This window comes from Pipra filicauda, unplaced genomic scaffold (assembly GCF_003945595.2).
Source record: "Pipra filicauda isolate LSUMZ 115617 unplaced genomic scaffold, ASM394559v2 scaffold205_size1947385_pilon, whole genome shotgun sequence".
Lineage (NCBI taxonomy): Eukaryota > Metazoa > Chordata > Aves > Passeriformes > Pipridae > Pipra > Pipra filicauda.
In genome coordinates, this window is record NW_024104316.1 from 1,270,820 (window position 1) to 1,285,411 (window position 14,592).

Here is a 14,592-nt window from a genome sequence, read left to right on the forward strand (position 1 = left end):
GATTGAGGAGTGGGGCAACCAGGAAGGGGCCACCCCATGAGCTGGCAATGCACAGCAGAGCTGAGGGCTCTTGAGAGGGGTTTATTGAGGATGTGGGGCAGATGGGAGCAGCAGCAAAGGGTCCCGCTGCCAGGATCCTGAACTGGTGTCTCACCAGGGCACGACCTTCCCTTCCCAGTCCAGGAAGGTGCCGGTGTCCTTCTCGGAGAGGGAGGAGAGCACCTTCAGCATCCCTGTCACGCTGTCGTCCACTGTCACGGGGGGCTGTGGGGCAAAGGGGGAGAGGCAGCCTGTGCCCAAGGCCTGGCTGAGGGCCCTGGATCAATTGGAGCCAGGGGAAGGACCCACTCCAAGGCAAGGGGAAAACAGACAACCCCAGGCAGAGGGGCTGAGCAGGGAACCGAGGGCATGGGGGCACCCAGCACCCGGGACCAGGATAGGGAGAGCTGTCCTGGCAGAGATCAGGTAGGAGGGGAAGTTGTGTGCAGGGAATCATGGCAGTAACTTCCACCCATGGAAAGTCAGCACATGGGCTCTGATGGAGCCACCATGGTGGAATTCCTACCGTGTGTCCAGCAGAGCTGCCCATGTCAGTTTGCACCCAGCCAGGGTGGAGAGCAACACAGAAGATTCCGTGCTCCTTGTATGCCAGGGACTGGCACTTGGTCAGCATGTTCAGAGCAGCCTGTGGGGAGACAGGGCAGGGATGGTGGTGGGAGGGAGGGCTGCAAGGGGACCTGCAGCTGTGGTAGAGCAGGGGAAGCAAATCTGTCCCCAGCACGGTGTGACAGTACCTTGCTGCAGCGGTATGAGCTAGCTTGGATCATCTCCCAAGCATAGGGATTAGTGATGGAGCCGCCAATGCTGGACATGTTGACAATGGCTGCCTTGCTGCAGCTCAGCCCTGAGCCCGGGCTCCCCTGGGCAGCCTTCTTCAGCAAGGGCAGGAATGCCTGTGAGGAGGAACAGGAGAGAGGGGAGACATGGATGTGGCCCAGGGGAGAGGACCAGCTCCTTCCACAGTGGGCAGCACTGGCACCAGCATCAGAACATTCTCCCTTCTCTCCCCACTGCCCCAGCCTGCCAGGCTCCAGCTCCTGAGCTCCAGCCCATGGCTCCACAAGCTTCTCATCAACTGAGAGCCCATCAGGCTCCAGAGTGGAAGCAGGACCCCCTCCCACCAGCCCTTCACGCTCCCCCAGGACAGCCCAGCTTGGGTGAGGGTCTCACCTGGCCCATCAGCAGAGGCCCAACTGTGTTGGTGGTGTAAGTCTCGGTCATGTCCTCTGGTGTCTCATTTTCAAGCAAGGTTATCTTGGCAATTCCAGCATTGTTTATGAGAAGGTTCAGCCCAGAGCCCCCCACGTGCTCCCTGACTGTGGTTGCAGCCACCTTGATGCTGACAGGGCTGGCAACTTCTGCAGAGCCGATATAGGGGAGGTCAGTGTCCCTGTGGTGTCTTGGGGTGTCCTGTTTTCCCCCAGGGACATGCTTCAGGGCTGGTCACAGGCAGGAGCTTTGGCAGCGCACGATGGCCCCACAAGCACCAGCCCATTGGCATGGCTCCCTCCCAGCACAGGGACTGCCAGGGTATGCCCAGTGCTCGGGCACTTGCCAGAGGAACTGGGGCACAGGTTCCCCACCTCGGGGCACCTACCGAGCGGGACTATGACCAGGTTGGGGTGCTTGGAGGCCAAATTCTGTAACTCCTGCAAGAGAGGGCACTGTGTGGGCAGGGAGAGGCAGGAGGGGCTGCACAGAGGCTCAGCTTTTCTCAGGCAAAGCCCATGTCGTTCTGGCTCCATCCCTGCACTGCTTTGTGCCCAACACCCTGCTCCAGCTGCCCTGCTCCCATCACATGGGGCTCTGTGCCTCCTGCACATGCCATGTGCCACTGTTCCCGTCAAACATCCCATGCACAGCTGCTCCCACAGTGTCCCAGCCCACCTGCCCTGTGCTGTGGGTGCCCAGCTGCAGCCCCAACCCTTTGCAAACCCCCTCTCACATCCAATTTCCCCCCAGCACTGAGTGCTCCTGTCCCCCAGCACAGCCACTGCCTCCCAGCCCGGCCTCACCTTTGCTCGCTGTCCCTTGGGGTCCCGACAGCCTGCAAAGACCCACTGGGGTGGGTTTGGCATCTTCAGGAAGTGCTGGACGAGCCCCAGGCCGATGCCCCTGTTGGCCCCAGTCACCAGAAGGGAGCGGACACGGAGCCCTGCCATGCTGCTCTGTCCTTGGCTGCACTGCTCTCACCCGGACTCTGCGGGTGCCTTTTGCTACTTGGTTATCTCACATGTTCCCATGAGGACTTGCACCAGCCCGTGGCTCTCGGAAATTCTCTGCCTGAACCTCAATCTCTTGGCTGTGGTCCATACCCATGATCCACTTTTCCTGGTGGCTGAGGAATGACGCAAAGGGAGCCAAGTGTCCTGCCCAGGCAGGGAATGCCCTGGGCTAGATATCTAGAGTGCTGCTTTCTGTACCTTCCCTGCTCCTCCAAACCGGAGCTGCTCAGTTTTCAGGGCCAGCACTACTCCTGTCCCTGCACTGAGATGCTCTCTCCCACCACCACCCTCCCTCTTGGGATCCCAGCCTCTGTCCCTCCCCTTGCCCAAGGTCAGACAGGCAAGGCTGGATTTCCTGACCCTGCACAGCACAGTTTTTTGGCCTTAATTTGTGCAATGCCAAAGCCAGCATTGGGAATGGAGCAGTCAGGACAGGCAAGTGTCCCTTTACCACAACAACAGGCTGAGAAACCTAAAAACCCCCCAGGACCACTGCAAAACCCTCCAGGGTAACCCAAACCTCCCCTGCAGGGAGGGACAGAGCATCTGATGGATGATGGCTGGATTGGACTCAGTGGTCTTTTCCAACCTAAATGATTCTCTGATTCTATGATCCCATGGCCTCCCCAGCTGGTTCCTGCTGCAGCATCACCCAAACTGCACAGACAGTTTGCAACAGGGGAATATGTATATTTAAGATGGTTGGGAGATGTTGTGTAGGTCATTTAAGATTATCAATAACCACAGATCCAGGAGCTGGTTGGGCAGGACTGGGGAGTGTAAGCTGGGGGACTCTCTCCTGCTCCAGCTGAAGATGCTGCTACGAGGACCTTGGCAACTAGACAGTGACCAGCTGTCGTGTTCAGAAGATCTGATCCTCCACCCGTGTGCTGCCTCACGCAACCATCCCAATAAATTAGCTTTTGTCTGCAAGAGCAAACCCTGCTCCCTACTCTTGTGTGTGTGTGGTGGGTTGACCCTGGCTGGATGCCAGGCATCCACCAAAGCCGCTTTATCACTCCCCTCCGCAACTGGACAGGGGAGAGAAAAAAATATAACAAAAGTTCATGAGTTGAGATAAGGGGCGGGAGAGATCACTCACTGAATACCATCGCGGGCAAAACAGACTTGAACTGGGGATATTAACTGAATTTATTACTAACAAAATCAGAGCAGGATAATGGGATGTAAAATAAATCTTAAAAACACCTTCCCCCCACCCTCCCTCCTTCCCAGCTCTACCTCCTCCCCTCCAGCAGGAGACAGGGAATGGGGGCTACTGTCTGGCCATCACATGTTCCTGATGCTGCTCAGGGAGAAGGGTCCTTCCCTTGCTCCAGCATGGGGTCCCTCCCATGGGAGACAGTCCTCCATGAACTTCCCCAGTGTGAGTCCATCCCACGGGCAAGTTCTCCACGAACTGCTGCGACGTGGGTCACTCTTCCACAGGGTGCAGTCCTTCAGGCACTGGCTGCTCCAGTGTGGGTCCCTCCACTGGGTCACAAGTCCAGGAAACCTGCTCCAGCATGGGCTCCTCTCTCCACGGGTCTGCAGGTCCCTGCCAGGATCCTGCTCCAGCATGGGTTTCCCACAGGTTCACAAACCCCTTTTGAGCATCCACCTGCTCTGGCGTGGGCTCCTCCACAGGCTGTAGGGGGGGTCTCTGCACCCCTACTGACCTCCATGGGCTGCAGGGGCAGAGCTGCCCCACCATGGTCTGCACCACAGGCTGCAGAGGAATCTCCACTGCGGCGCCTGGAGCACCTCCTCCCCCTCCTTCTGCACTGACCTTGGTGTCTGCACTATTGTTCCTCTCGCATATTCTCACCCTGCTCTTCTCTGGCTGCAATTACACCTCTGCAGTAACACTGGGTTTTTTCTTCTTAAATATGTTGTCCCAGAGGCGTCACTATCATTCCTGATTGGCCCAGCCAGCACCTTCTCACAGAAGCCACCCCTGTAGCCCCCCCGCTGCCAAAACCTGTCCATGCAAACCCCACACAGTGTGGCACTGATCCGTCCTGTTGTGCCATTTCACCGCACTCACACCACCCCATTGATGCAGCCCCAGCCTCTGGCATGGGGATGAACAGGCACCAACCACATCGAGCCACAACTGAACTGGGCTAGAGGAAGAATCTGCCACCCCTTCAGCCCGAACATTTCCCAGTTTGCTTGGCAGATTTTATCAGGTAAGGGGTTTTAATGCCTTAAGAGGAGGTAAAGGATGTGCAAGCCTGTTGTAGAAGGATGCGTCTTCCCCTGGGCAACCACCTGGCGAGACCCTGCGACTCCTTGGAGCTATTGGAGTCAAAACTGAACGAAAGAGCATGAAAACAAGGCGAGGTTCCAGGGATGGTTTGGCATTACATGTGCACCACTGAATGGGAAATGGTACAAGAAAGTCGGCAAAAAAATGGGTAATCCTGGAAAGGTTTGCATTGGAAGGGACCTTAAAGCTCACCCTGTTCACCCCCCTGCCAGAGGCAGAGACACTTTGCACTATCCCAGGTTGCTCCAAGCCCCATCCAACCCGGCCTTGGACACTTCCAGGGATGGGGCAGCCACAGCTTCTCTGGACAACCTGTGCCAGGGCCTCCCCACCCTCACAGGGAAGGATTTCTTCCTAATATGCAATCTAATTCTGCCCCCTGGCAGTTTCACGACATTCCCCTTCGTCCTGTCACTCCATGCCCTTGTCCAAAGTCCCTCTCCAGCTCTCTTGCGGGCCTTTCAGGTACCGGAAGGTGCTCCATGGTATCCACGGATCCTTCTCTTCTACAAGGGCACACGAACGCCGAGGAAAAGCGCCGAGGGTAGGGAGCGGAAGGGGAGCGGGAAGGGGATGTGGAAGGGCCGGAGCTGGGATGGCTCCCGCGGCCGCCCCGCCCCGGATCCGCCCCTGCCGGGCCCCTTTCCCGTTCCGGGGTCGCGACCATGGCGGCGGCGGCGGCTGCTGCTCCCGGCGGGGACACGGAGCGGGACCGGCGGGACCAGCCGGGGCTGGAGGCGGCCGAGCGGTGAGGGGGGACCGGGGAACCGGGGAGGGGGGCAGCCCTGCCTGTCCCCAGCCCTGTCCCCAGCCCTGTCCCCAGCCCTGTCCCCAGCCCTGTCCCCAGCCCTGCCTGTCCCAGCCCCTGCCTGTCCCAGCCCCTGCCTGTCCCAGCCCCTGCCTGTCCCCACTCCTGCCTGTCCCCAACTCCGGCTTGTCCCAACCCTGCTGGTCCCATCCCTACTGTCCCCAGCCACTGCCTCTCTGGCTCTTGCCTGTCCCAACTCTCCCTGTCTCCAGCCCTTGCCTGTCCCCCACTCGTTCCTGTCCCCCAACCCTGCCTGTCCCCAACCCCGGCCTGTCTGGCTCCTGCCTGTCCCCACTCCTGCTTGTCCCATCCCTCCTGTCCCCAGCCCCTGCCTGTCCCAACCCTCCCTGTCCCCAGCCCTTGCCTGTCCCCACCCCTGCCTGTCCCCAACCCTTCTGGTCCCATCCCTACTGTCCCCAGCCGCTGCCTGTCTGGCTCCTGCCTGTCTCAACCCTCCCTGTCCCCAGCCCTGCCTGTCACCGATCCTTCTCCCCTTGACAGTTCAGAGACTTATGGTTAACACCTGGTCAAAGGAAAATAATTATTGGGGGGATAATAAACAATAAAGGAAGAGGTAGAAATACAGGTCCTGAACCATGGGAGACTCACAGGAGGCCGGACACACTCCAGAGCTGCTGGTGTCCTCCCTCCACTGCCCAAGAGAGATGCAGCAGAACCTGCGTGCCCTCAGCAGTGGCTTCCTCAGCACAGTGCCCTCAGGATGGGTCCTTGTGGAGAAGTGGTGGGGTTTGGGCTGGATTTCAGCAATCTCCTGGGTTTGTGGCTGTGTTTGGGATTCAAAACCCTTCCCGGGATGTTGGTGCATTGCTTATGGCTTGGTGTCTCTTCTCCCGCAGGTCTATGTTTGTACACAAGGATGTGTCTTCTACCACAATCTACGTCCTACAGCCGTGGATCGTCAGCCTCTTGGAGAAGGATGACCAGCTGGGTGACCATGAGAATTTCCTGGCTGGGCAGGTGGTGCGGGTGGGTACTGAGAGGGACTGTCCCAAAGTGCTCCAACAGCCCTTGAAATCTAAATTCATGCAAGTGCTCCGTGGTTCCCCACTCAGTGGCTGTGGATGTGTGACCGTTGCTCCTCAATGTCCCTGATTTTAATTTTTTTTTTTTGAGGAGGAGGAGCTTTGCTTTGCCCATTTCTGGCAGCTTTGACTGACTTTTCACCTATGGTAGGTGTGCCCTGCTCTTGCCCGAGATGTTTGTGAGTCTCAGAGGTCATCTCTCCTAGGCTTACACTTGCAGGCTACCTTGTCTTCCTCCTTGTCCTCTTTGCATCCCTTCCTTGTAACATGCCAGTTGATGATGGAGGGTCCTGACAGTAGCATGAGGCAGAAACAGGACCTGCTGAGGTGTCTGGAGTCTCATCCTGCCTGATGGTGAGCCCTGGTGGGACCATGAGCTCATTCTCCTCTCCTGGGAGAGCCTCTTTCTTAGTGGTTCAGGACATGGAGATCTAAGGCACAAAACCTGCTCCTGAAGGCTTTAGTCAGGGGACTCTGGGATGTCTGAGGCTTGATTAGAAGGAGGAAGGAAGCAGGAGGAACACAACTGAGTGGAGTCAGTGCTGGTGTGGGCTTGGACGGTTTGAATGAAGATGCTGTGAGACAAGTGGATGCACAAGCAAATGTTGGGTGGGCCTTGTGATGGGTTACTGATGTCTGCTGAGGGAACCCAGCTCCAGTGCTGTGGTTTGTGGTTCCCCCACAGCCTTTGGGTGCTGTAGCAGCATCCCACCATGGACATTGTTGTTGGCCATCTCCTGACTTCTTTTGGGGAAGGAGATGTTTGAGGAAGCTCACATGTCTCCTCGCTAACAAGGGCAGGAAGGAAAAGGATGGGAATTGTGATTTAAATAGGAGGAGAGATGAGATAGGGAGAAATAAGCAACAGTCAGAGAAAGCCAACTCTGTGGTCCTGTTCCTCATCCCATCTGAAGACATGGAGGTGGTGAAATCAGTTTCCCTCTTCCAAGTCCCCTCTCCCAAGCAGGAGATCTCTTGTGCCTGGGCTGATGAGTCACCAGTGAATAAGGGAATCCCCTCTCACCCGAGGTCTCAGGGGTTAATGGGGAGAGTTCCCTTGGTGTGACCACTCTCCAACCTGTACCCACGCCATGGATGACAGTTGAGCCCTGGGCTCCAGCTGTGCCTTCCATCCTCTGTTTCAAAACTATAGCTCCCAAATCTACCCTCTTCTTCAGTTTTTTTTACCCAGTCCTGAAAGCAGCCCTGCCCACTGCTGGTACTGGTGCTGTCCTGAAGCGTGGGCTGAGCCCACTCCCCCTCTGCTGCCCACCAGGACTTGCCCATAGTGAGAATCACACCACGTGTCTGAGACCATTGTCCAAACGCTTCTTGAGCTCCGGCAGGCTTGGTGCCGTGACAGCTTTCCTGGGAAGCCTTTTCCAGGTCTATAAACGAGATTTCTTTTTTCATCCTCCCCAATCTCTTGACAGGTCTTGAGTGACTCAGATGCCCCTGGCCGGCCTGGGGTCCTCCAGAGTGTTTCTCTGCATGTCACCGATGGATCCCACTACATCCGCGTGGTCCTTACACCCGAAGCTCTGCAGGCAGAGGAAAAGTGGGTTCCACCATGACTCACCTGTGGCTGGGACAGCGGTTCTCCACAGCTGCTAGTGGGGCTCCTGCCTGGTCTTGTTTCAGGTTGTGTTAAGCTAAAGCAATCTCAGGGTGGGAAGTCGGTGTGAAAGAGCTGCTAAGAGAAGCAAGCTGGAATGCTGTGCTCCGGTCTCGGCTGGCTGGGATGGGCAGGGGGCCGTGGCAGAAGCTGTGATACCATTAGAAAGGACTGAAGAGCCTGTGGGTTTTGTGAAAGGAGCCAGAGCATTAACCATGGGCTGCTCCTTCAGTGCTTTCCTCCGTTTCCCTATTTGGACACGCTTAAACTGGTGGGGTGCAGGTAGCAGAGCCAAGGATAAGCAGCAGGAAGAAGCTGCTCTCAGGCAGGAATTATTAAGGAATAAGGAGCCCTTAGTCCCTGCTGCTCATGCCTAGACATGTTCCAGCATGCCCTAGTGTGGTTGGCAGAGCTGTTGGGGAGCCCCACTGTGTGTCTGGGGGGGGTCCAGCTCCATTCTTCATCTCTCCAAGGTGTTTCTGCTCTGCTCCTTTTCCAGTGCCCACATGCAGGTCCAGCTTGCCGGCCTCACCTGCAGAATTATCGTCCTGCAGAAGTACACAGTGTGTTTTCAGGAGGAGGCCAGACTGGTAAGTGCTCTGAGGAGTGGAAGCAGCCTGTTCCTTTACCTTGCTGTGCCTGCACACCTGCCTGCTTCCAGCTGCTGCCGGGAGCTGAACGCAGATGATGGGTGAAGATGATGGGCAGATGATGGGTGGGTGGCCTTTCATCTTCATCTGCAGCTCCTGGGAGGTGTGTGGCAGCTGGCCTGGGCTCTGGGGTGGGGATGAGCCCTGCCTGGGGATGGGTGTATCTCCCCCCGGGGCAGCCTGGCTGTCACTGTTGGGCAGCTGCAGAAGACCTGTGTGGGCTGGTGGCAGAGCTGCCTGCTGTCCCCTCAGGGGTTCAGAGGTGTCCCCACAGCATCCCCTGGGCTGGCTGAGGAGCCATCAGCTGACACAGGAGGGTGCAAACCCCCTGTTTAAGGGGGGTTGTCCTGTGTGAGGGGACCCTCACTTAGGCTGGGGGGTTGGTGGCGGAGCTGGGGTGGGTATGTGGGTGTTGGCTGGCCCTGGGGGAGGCGAGGGCAGAGGTGGGACTGCAGAGGTGCCTTGCAGGGTCTCTTCTCCCTGCAGGAGGACTGCGAGTTCTACCTCACAGCCCAGCGGTTCATCGTGCTGCCCATCCAGAGGCAGAGGATAGAATCATCCGATGGGTAAGGCCTGTGGGGTGGGTGGGTAGGGGGCTCTGCTCAGGGGAGCTGCCTCATCTTCCCAGAGCAGCACTGACTCCAGGGTCCTGGTGTGACCTGGTTGTGGTGGGGACCTTTTGAAAGAGGGATTGTCTCCATGGCAAGGGAGATGGAAGATGGGGATTTGGAGAGAATCAGTAACTGGCTTCTCTCTTGCTGCAGGAACCAGGAGCCTTCTGTGGTGAAGAAGATAAAGGAGCTGTGGCTGTAAGTGTGGGGCTGAGAGGTGTATCCAGGCACCCTGACGAGAGCATACAGGCTTGGGCTTGGGGTTAGGGCAGGCTGGCAGGGGCCGGTAGTGTGGTGGCAGCTCCTGATTCACCTGTGACTCCCTGCCCCAAATTGTGACAGAGCTGAGTAGACCATGAAAAATGAGATCCTGGTGACACAGAGGGCTCTTCATCCCCAGCCCCTTCCTCTGAGCTGGCAGGAAACACCCATGGGGAGCTTGTTCCTGTCAGTGGTGGGCAGCACAGCTGGGTGGGTGAGCCCTGCACAGCTCATTCCTCCCTCCACCCTTGGAGACCCAACTCTGGAGATACTCGGGGCCCTCCATCAGCCCATCTCCAGGAGTGAGGCTCCCTGATGTCTATCCCTGGGGGATCCACAACTTTCACAAGCCTCTTCTGCCAAGCCAGGGTGCTTGATCTATGACCGAGAGCTGCATGTGACCCATCCCTAACCTGGCTTTGTCTTCTCCTTGGTCATTACAGGAGGAATCCTGCTGTGAAGAATGCTTCCAGCTCAGGTAAAGAGTTGTGGGGGACACACGATGCTCTGGCTGCCTCGTAGAGTCGCTGGGTTTCCTCAGCTTGGTGTGTGTTAGGCAGAGGCAGCACAAGCATGGCCAGATCTCACAAGGATATGTTGCTAAACCCAAAGCAGGATGAGGCAGTGCTGATAGCTGAAGCAGTATGGGACACGGCATGCTGCGTTCATGCTGCTGGCCCAGGAAGTGTGGACAAAGGAAAGAGAGTTTCTAGAAGCAAAGGAAGTGCAGAATTTTGGATATTTCCACAGATTTCGGTGCACACAACAGTCATGCAGCCAAGTAAAAGCGTTTGCAAGTGGGGCTTGCCAGAGTTCAGCTGTCTGCTCCACACGTGTCTCTGTGTTCTTGCTTCAGACCCCTCCATCTCTCAGCTGATCGATGCCATAGGACAGAACCAGCTGGAGATTTTGAAGGAAAATGCTGAGGAATGCTTGGATTTACGGATGCCCAAGGAGAAGACGGTGACGGTGACGGACGAGGTTCCTGTCACCGAGTGGGAGGCAGAGCGCAAGAAAGAGGTCAGTCTGGCTTCTGGGGGCAGCTGAGGCGGGGCTGCGACAGCTCATGGTGCTCTGGTGGAGTGGGAGAAGGAAGGGGAAGGGTGGCGGGCAGAGCTGGAGGTTGGCTGGGGAGGGAGATGGTGTTCAGCTGGCAGGTACAGGTGGGCTCCTGCACCCAGAGAGGGAAAACCACATAACATGTCTCATTTCAGCAGGGTCAGGATGTTTTCATGGTCCCAGTCAACACCCTGGTGATCCCTCCTGAGGAGGAGGAAGTTGCTTGTGATTCTTCCAAGACAGGTCAGTGCAGTGTCTGCATCTGCAGGGTACCCAGATGGGCAGTGCAGCGCCCAGCCATATGAAATGAGGGGCTCCCTGGAGTGGGGAGGACAGTTCCTTTGCTCTGGCTGTGCCACGTGCTGAGATGCGACCAACAGTGCCCCTTTCATTGCAGATACAAACAAAACAACTCCTGGGAAGAGTAGTGATGACAGGACAGTGCCAGGGGACCCAAGTGTTGTATCCCAAGCCAGCCGTGAGTAGCGGGTCCTCCAGATCCCAGAATGGTTTGTGTTGGAAGGGATGTTAAAGACTGTCTAGTTCCAGTCTCCTGCCATGGGTAGGGACACTAGACCAGATTGCTCCAAACCCTGTCCAACCTAATCTTGAACACTTCCAGGAATGGGGCAGCCACAGCTTCTCTGGGCAGCCAATGCCAAGGCCTCCCCACCCTCACAGGGAAGAATTTCTTCCTGATATCTAATCTAACCCTGTCCTCTGTCAGTTTGAAGCCATTCCCTCTTGTTCTGTAAATCCATGCCTTTGTCAGAAGTTCTTCTCCATCCCTCTTGGAGCATCTTTAGGTACTGGAAGGTGCTCTGAATTCTGCCTGTAGCCTTCTATGCTCTAGGCTGAATAACTCCAACTTTCTTAGCCTGTCTTCATAGCAGAGGTGCTCCAACCCTTGGTTCATCCTCGTGGCCTCCTCTGGACTTGCTCCAGATCCCATCCAGCCTCTTACTAGTTTCCTGTGCAGTTGGCTCAACCCACCTCCTTGGACTGAGCAGAGGAGGTACCAGCATGGCCAGGTCTTTGGGAGACCTTGAGCAGGCAGGGAGTGGTTCTGTTCCTGCAGCCTCCTGAAGCTGAGCAGCTTGAGTTCATTATGCTGGGAACACAAGTCATTTTGTCCCTTTGATGCCAGCACAGAGCCCGAGTCTCCTGCCCAAGTGTAGGCTCCTTACTGACTCTGGTTCAGCACCAGGATGGGTTTGTGTCACCTCACTGAGCTTGGTGTCACAAAGCTTTGCTGCACCAGTACCTGCAGAAGCTCCGTGTAGAGAAGGAGGTGAAGGGAGATGCTGTCCTGGATAGTGCAGGATGTAGGAGAAGGTCTTCCTCTCACTGCCTGCTCTTTGGGCAGTGTCTGCCTCTCCACTGCCTGCTGGCTTGGAATACACCCCATTTTGGGCTGGAAAGGGTTTCAGAACTCCTCTTGAGAGCTGTCTCTGTCTGAGACCTTGTGCACAGGGTTGGAAGTGGGCAGCTGCTTTCTTTGCCAGAGTCAACCCTCCAGCCTCTTCCTTGCAGATGCTGAGTCACTGGCCTTGTCAGATAGCTTGGAGGGATCCCCGGACAACCCCTGGAACAGGATCCCCCCATTGTCTTTGACCCCGAGCTCTTCAGATGGTGAGTCCCCATGTCCCAGGGCATCGAGCCTGCCTTGCTGGCAGGAGACAACTCCTCTCTTCTCATTGGGTGTAGCTCATCCTGGATGCTGGCTTGATTTTCCCTGGCCAAAAATTAGTGCTTGATCAGCAACCAAGAGCTGCATGTGCCCCAACTCTAGCCTGGCTTTGTTCCCATTGCCCTGTGCCTGCATCATTCCAGCTCTGACACTCCAGCCCACACTGACATGCTGGGGCAGGTCCCACCACCAGCCCCCTGCCCAAACTGATGATATGTTTCCTCTTACCAGAGAAGACCTTTCAACCTGATGCTTCCCTGAGGACCCAGAAAGATGTGTCTGCTGACAGCAACACCCCCGACCTGCTAGACCTGTGTAGCCAGGACTCTCCCAAGAGATTGCCACAGGGAGAGCCAGTACAGACTTTCTCTCCCTCCCTGCTCTGCTCCTACAGCAATCCCAGTCCACTGAAGACCAGCACCAGCCAGGCAGCATCAGCTTTGGGGGCAGCCTGTGGTGCCCCCTGCGCTGCTCAAGGCCCGCAGGGATCAAGGGGCTCTCAGACCACCCTGCCAACTCTTTCTCCAGATTTCCCCATCTTGCCCAGCACCAGCTTGCAATCCATGCCCAACAGGATGCCTCACGGGGAGCAGGCATGCTCCAGTGGCACAGTTTTCCCTCCAGATGCGTTGAAGCCTTGTCCAGCTCCTGCCAGGACACGGAACCGAGCTGCTGCGGGTGCCAAGAGGAAGCTGATGGTGGGAGATGACCAGGCACTGCTGGCCCCCGGCGGGCAGCAGCATCCCCAAGGCACCCCAAGGGGCAGGGAGACAGGCACGGGCAGGAGATCAGAGCTCAGGAGCCCACGGGGTGCAAAGAAGAGCAGAAAGGAGACGGGGCTGCGAGATGGAAAGGAGCTTGAGGAGGAAGAGGAGGAGGAGGAGGAAGAAGAGCAAGCGTCATCCTCTGCGAGCGGCCCCAGCTCCAGGCCGGAGCAGCGCAGAACTCTGGAGCCGGTAGATATGAAGCAGCTGGTGGGGTCCTTGGGGCCTGGGGGGGTCTCTGGGGAGGTTCTCTGTGCCCATACCCCTCACATCCATTCCCAGCATCTTTCCTCATCGTCCCGTGGGGATGGGAAGTTGAAAGTAGGTGTCAGTGTAGATGGTGAAGGATCTGGGAACACCGTGGGAATTGTAATCATTTAGGCTGGAAAAGACCTTGTGAGACTGAGTCTAACTGTTCCCTCAGCACTGCCATGCCCACCACTGAACCGTGGCCTCAAGTGCCACATCCACATGCCTTTAAATCCCTCCAGGGATGGTGAAGATGTGGTTGAGCCCGAGCTGTGTGGGAACTATCAATTTCTGGAGCATCTTCCAAGATATCTGGGTAAAATAAGATCAAAAGAGCAGGAAACAATTGAGAGAGACACTCCAGAGTTTTCCTAGGGGTACTGGGCTTTCAGGGCTGTGCGTCTGGGGCAGACCCATCTCACCCTCCCCTTTGCTTTTGCAGTACGTGAGGAAACCAGCCCAGTACAAATATGAGGCACCAAGCCCCGAGCTCTGCCAGCAGATACAGTCTATCAGGTCAGTGCAGCCATGGACTTGTGTGGCTGTCCCTTGTCCTTGCTGTGGGATGTGAGCATCACTGCTTGCATCCCTACAGCAAGTTCCCAACCTCTGCCTTACCCCTTGTCTCCGGCTGCCCCTGTGCCTGTCTGCAGCCGGGTTCCCTCTCACCTCAGCTCCTCCTGTCTGTTTTCACAGGATCTCCAAGGCAATGCTGAAGTGGGCGTGCTGGATACTGACAGAGGAGGAGGAGGATTCCTGAGCCTAACCCGTTCTTCATTCTGTCCTTCTTTCACCGTATCCTCCAAAACACTGGGAAGAGCAGTCGGGGGGGATGTGGGGACACCAGGACCCCTGTGCCCAAGAGGACCACTGAGTGGGCTGACCTGGCTGCAAAGACCCTGGCCCAGGGATGCTGGGATATGACCTGTTGAAAGCCAGCACCCTCGGTGCCAAGAGGGGAAAAAAAGCATCCATGCAGGAATGCCTGCGTGTGAGCTGGCATCTCTCTCCCACTTTGCCATCCTTTCCAAATGCCTTGGCATTTGGGGACAAGGGGTGACCCAGTGCCACTGTAGCAGCAATGGCAGAGGCCTGACAACCTGATCCCCTCTCCGAAGGTGCCCCAGGAGTTTGGATGTTTTATTGATTAGTTTGGGTAGGGTCCTGCACCGTTTGTTACAAAAAATATCCCGCAGGGTTATGCTGTAGAAATTAAAAATAAAAATTGTATATTTTTTAAATACACAGCTCTTGTATTACAAAAAAAAAAAAAAAAAAAAAAAGG

The 14,592-nt window shown here is 56.5% G+C and overlaps 2 protein-coding genes across 2 annotated transcripts; one reads left to right on the top strand and one right to left on the bottom strand.

The window, feature by feature from the left end:
- Window positions 1–61: 61 nt before the first annotated feature.
- Window positions 62–2,374, bottom strand: LOC113985378 (C-factor-like). The gene is made up of 6 exons (XM_027716092.2): window positions 2,076–2,374; window positions 1,658–1,709; window positions 1,231–1,418; window positions 795–953; window positions 566–685; window positions 62–264 (listed from the first exon to the last, which is right to left on the bottom strand). Exons 1-6 carry the CDS (start codon window positions 2,220–2,222, stop codon window positions 151–153), a joined length of 780 nt encoding a protein of 259 aa, XP_027571893.1. The 5' UTR covers window positions 2,223–2,374; the 3' UTR covers window positions 62–150.
- Window positions 2,375–5,222: 2,848 nt separating this feature from the next.
- Window positions 5,223–14,550, top strand: LOC113985373. Its single transcript, XM_027716078.2, has 14 exons — window positions 5,223–5,305; window positions 6,223–6,352; window positions 7,842–7,966; window positions 8,523–8,613; window positions 9,160–9,239; window positions 9,438–9,482; window positions 9,989–10,023; window positions 10,402–10,565; window positions 10,760–10,847; window positions 11,002–11,082; window positions 12,138–12,236; window positions 12,526–13,250; window positions 13,750–13,823; window positions 14,004–14,550. The coding sequence occupies exons 1-14, from the start codon at window positions 5,223–5,225 to the stop codon at window positions 14,065–14,067; spliced, it is 1,884 nt and encodes a 627-aa protein (XP_027571879.2). The 3' UTR covers window positions 14,068–14,550.
- Window positions 14,551–14,592: the final 42 nt, after the last annotated feature.

Excerpts from the sequence above, each read along its gene's own strand:
- LOC113985378 (XM_027716092.2), bottom strand. The coding sequence starts at position 2,222 with ATGGCAGGGCTCCGTGTCCGCTCCCTTCTGGTGACTGGGGCCAACAGG. Across the intron at positions 1,419-1,657 it reads CCTGGTCATAGTCCCGCTCG|AAGTTGCCAGCCCTGTCAGC; the intron begins GTAGGTGCCCCG and ends TCGGCTCTGCAG. Across the intron at positions 265-565 it reads GCAGCTCTGCTGGACACACG|CCCCCCGTGACAGTGGACGA; the intron begins GTAGGAATTCCA and ends TTTGCCCCACAG.
- LOC113985373 (XM_027716078.2), top strand. The coding sequence starts at position 5,223 with ATGGCGGCGGCGGCGGCTGCTGCTCCCGGCGGGGACACGGAGCGGGAC. Across the intron at positions 6,353-7,841 it reads TGGCTGGGCAGGTGGTGCGG|GTCTTGAGTGACTCAGATGC; the intron begins GTGGGTACTGAG and ends ATCTCTTGACAG. Across the intron at positions 11,083-12,137 it reads TGTTGTATCCCAAGCCAGCC|ATGCTGAGTCACTGGCCTTG; the intron begins GTGAGTAGCGGG and ends TCTTCCTTGCAG.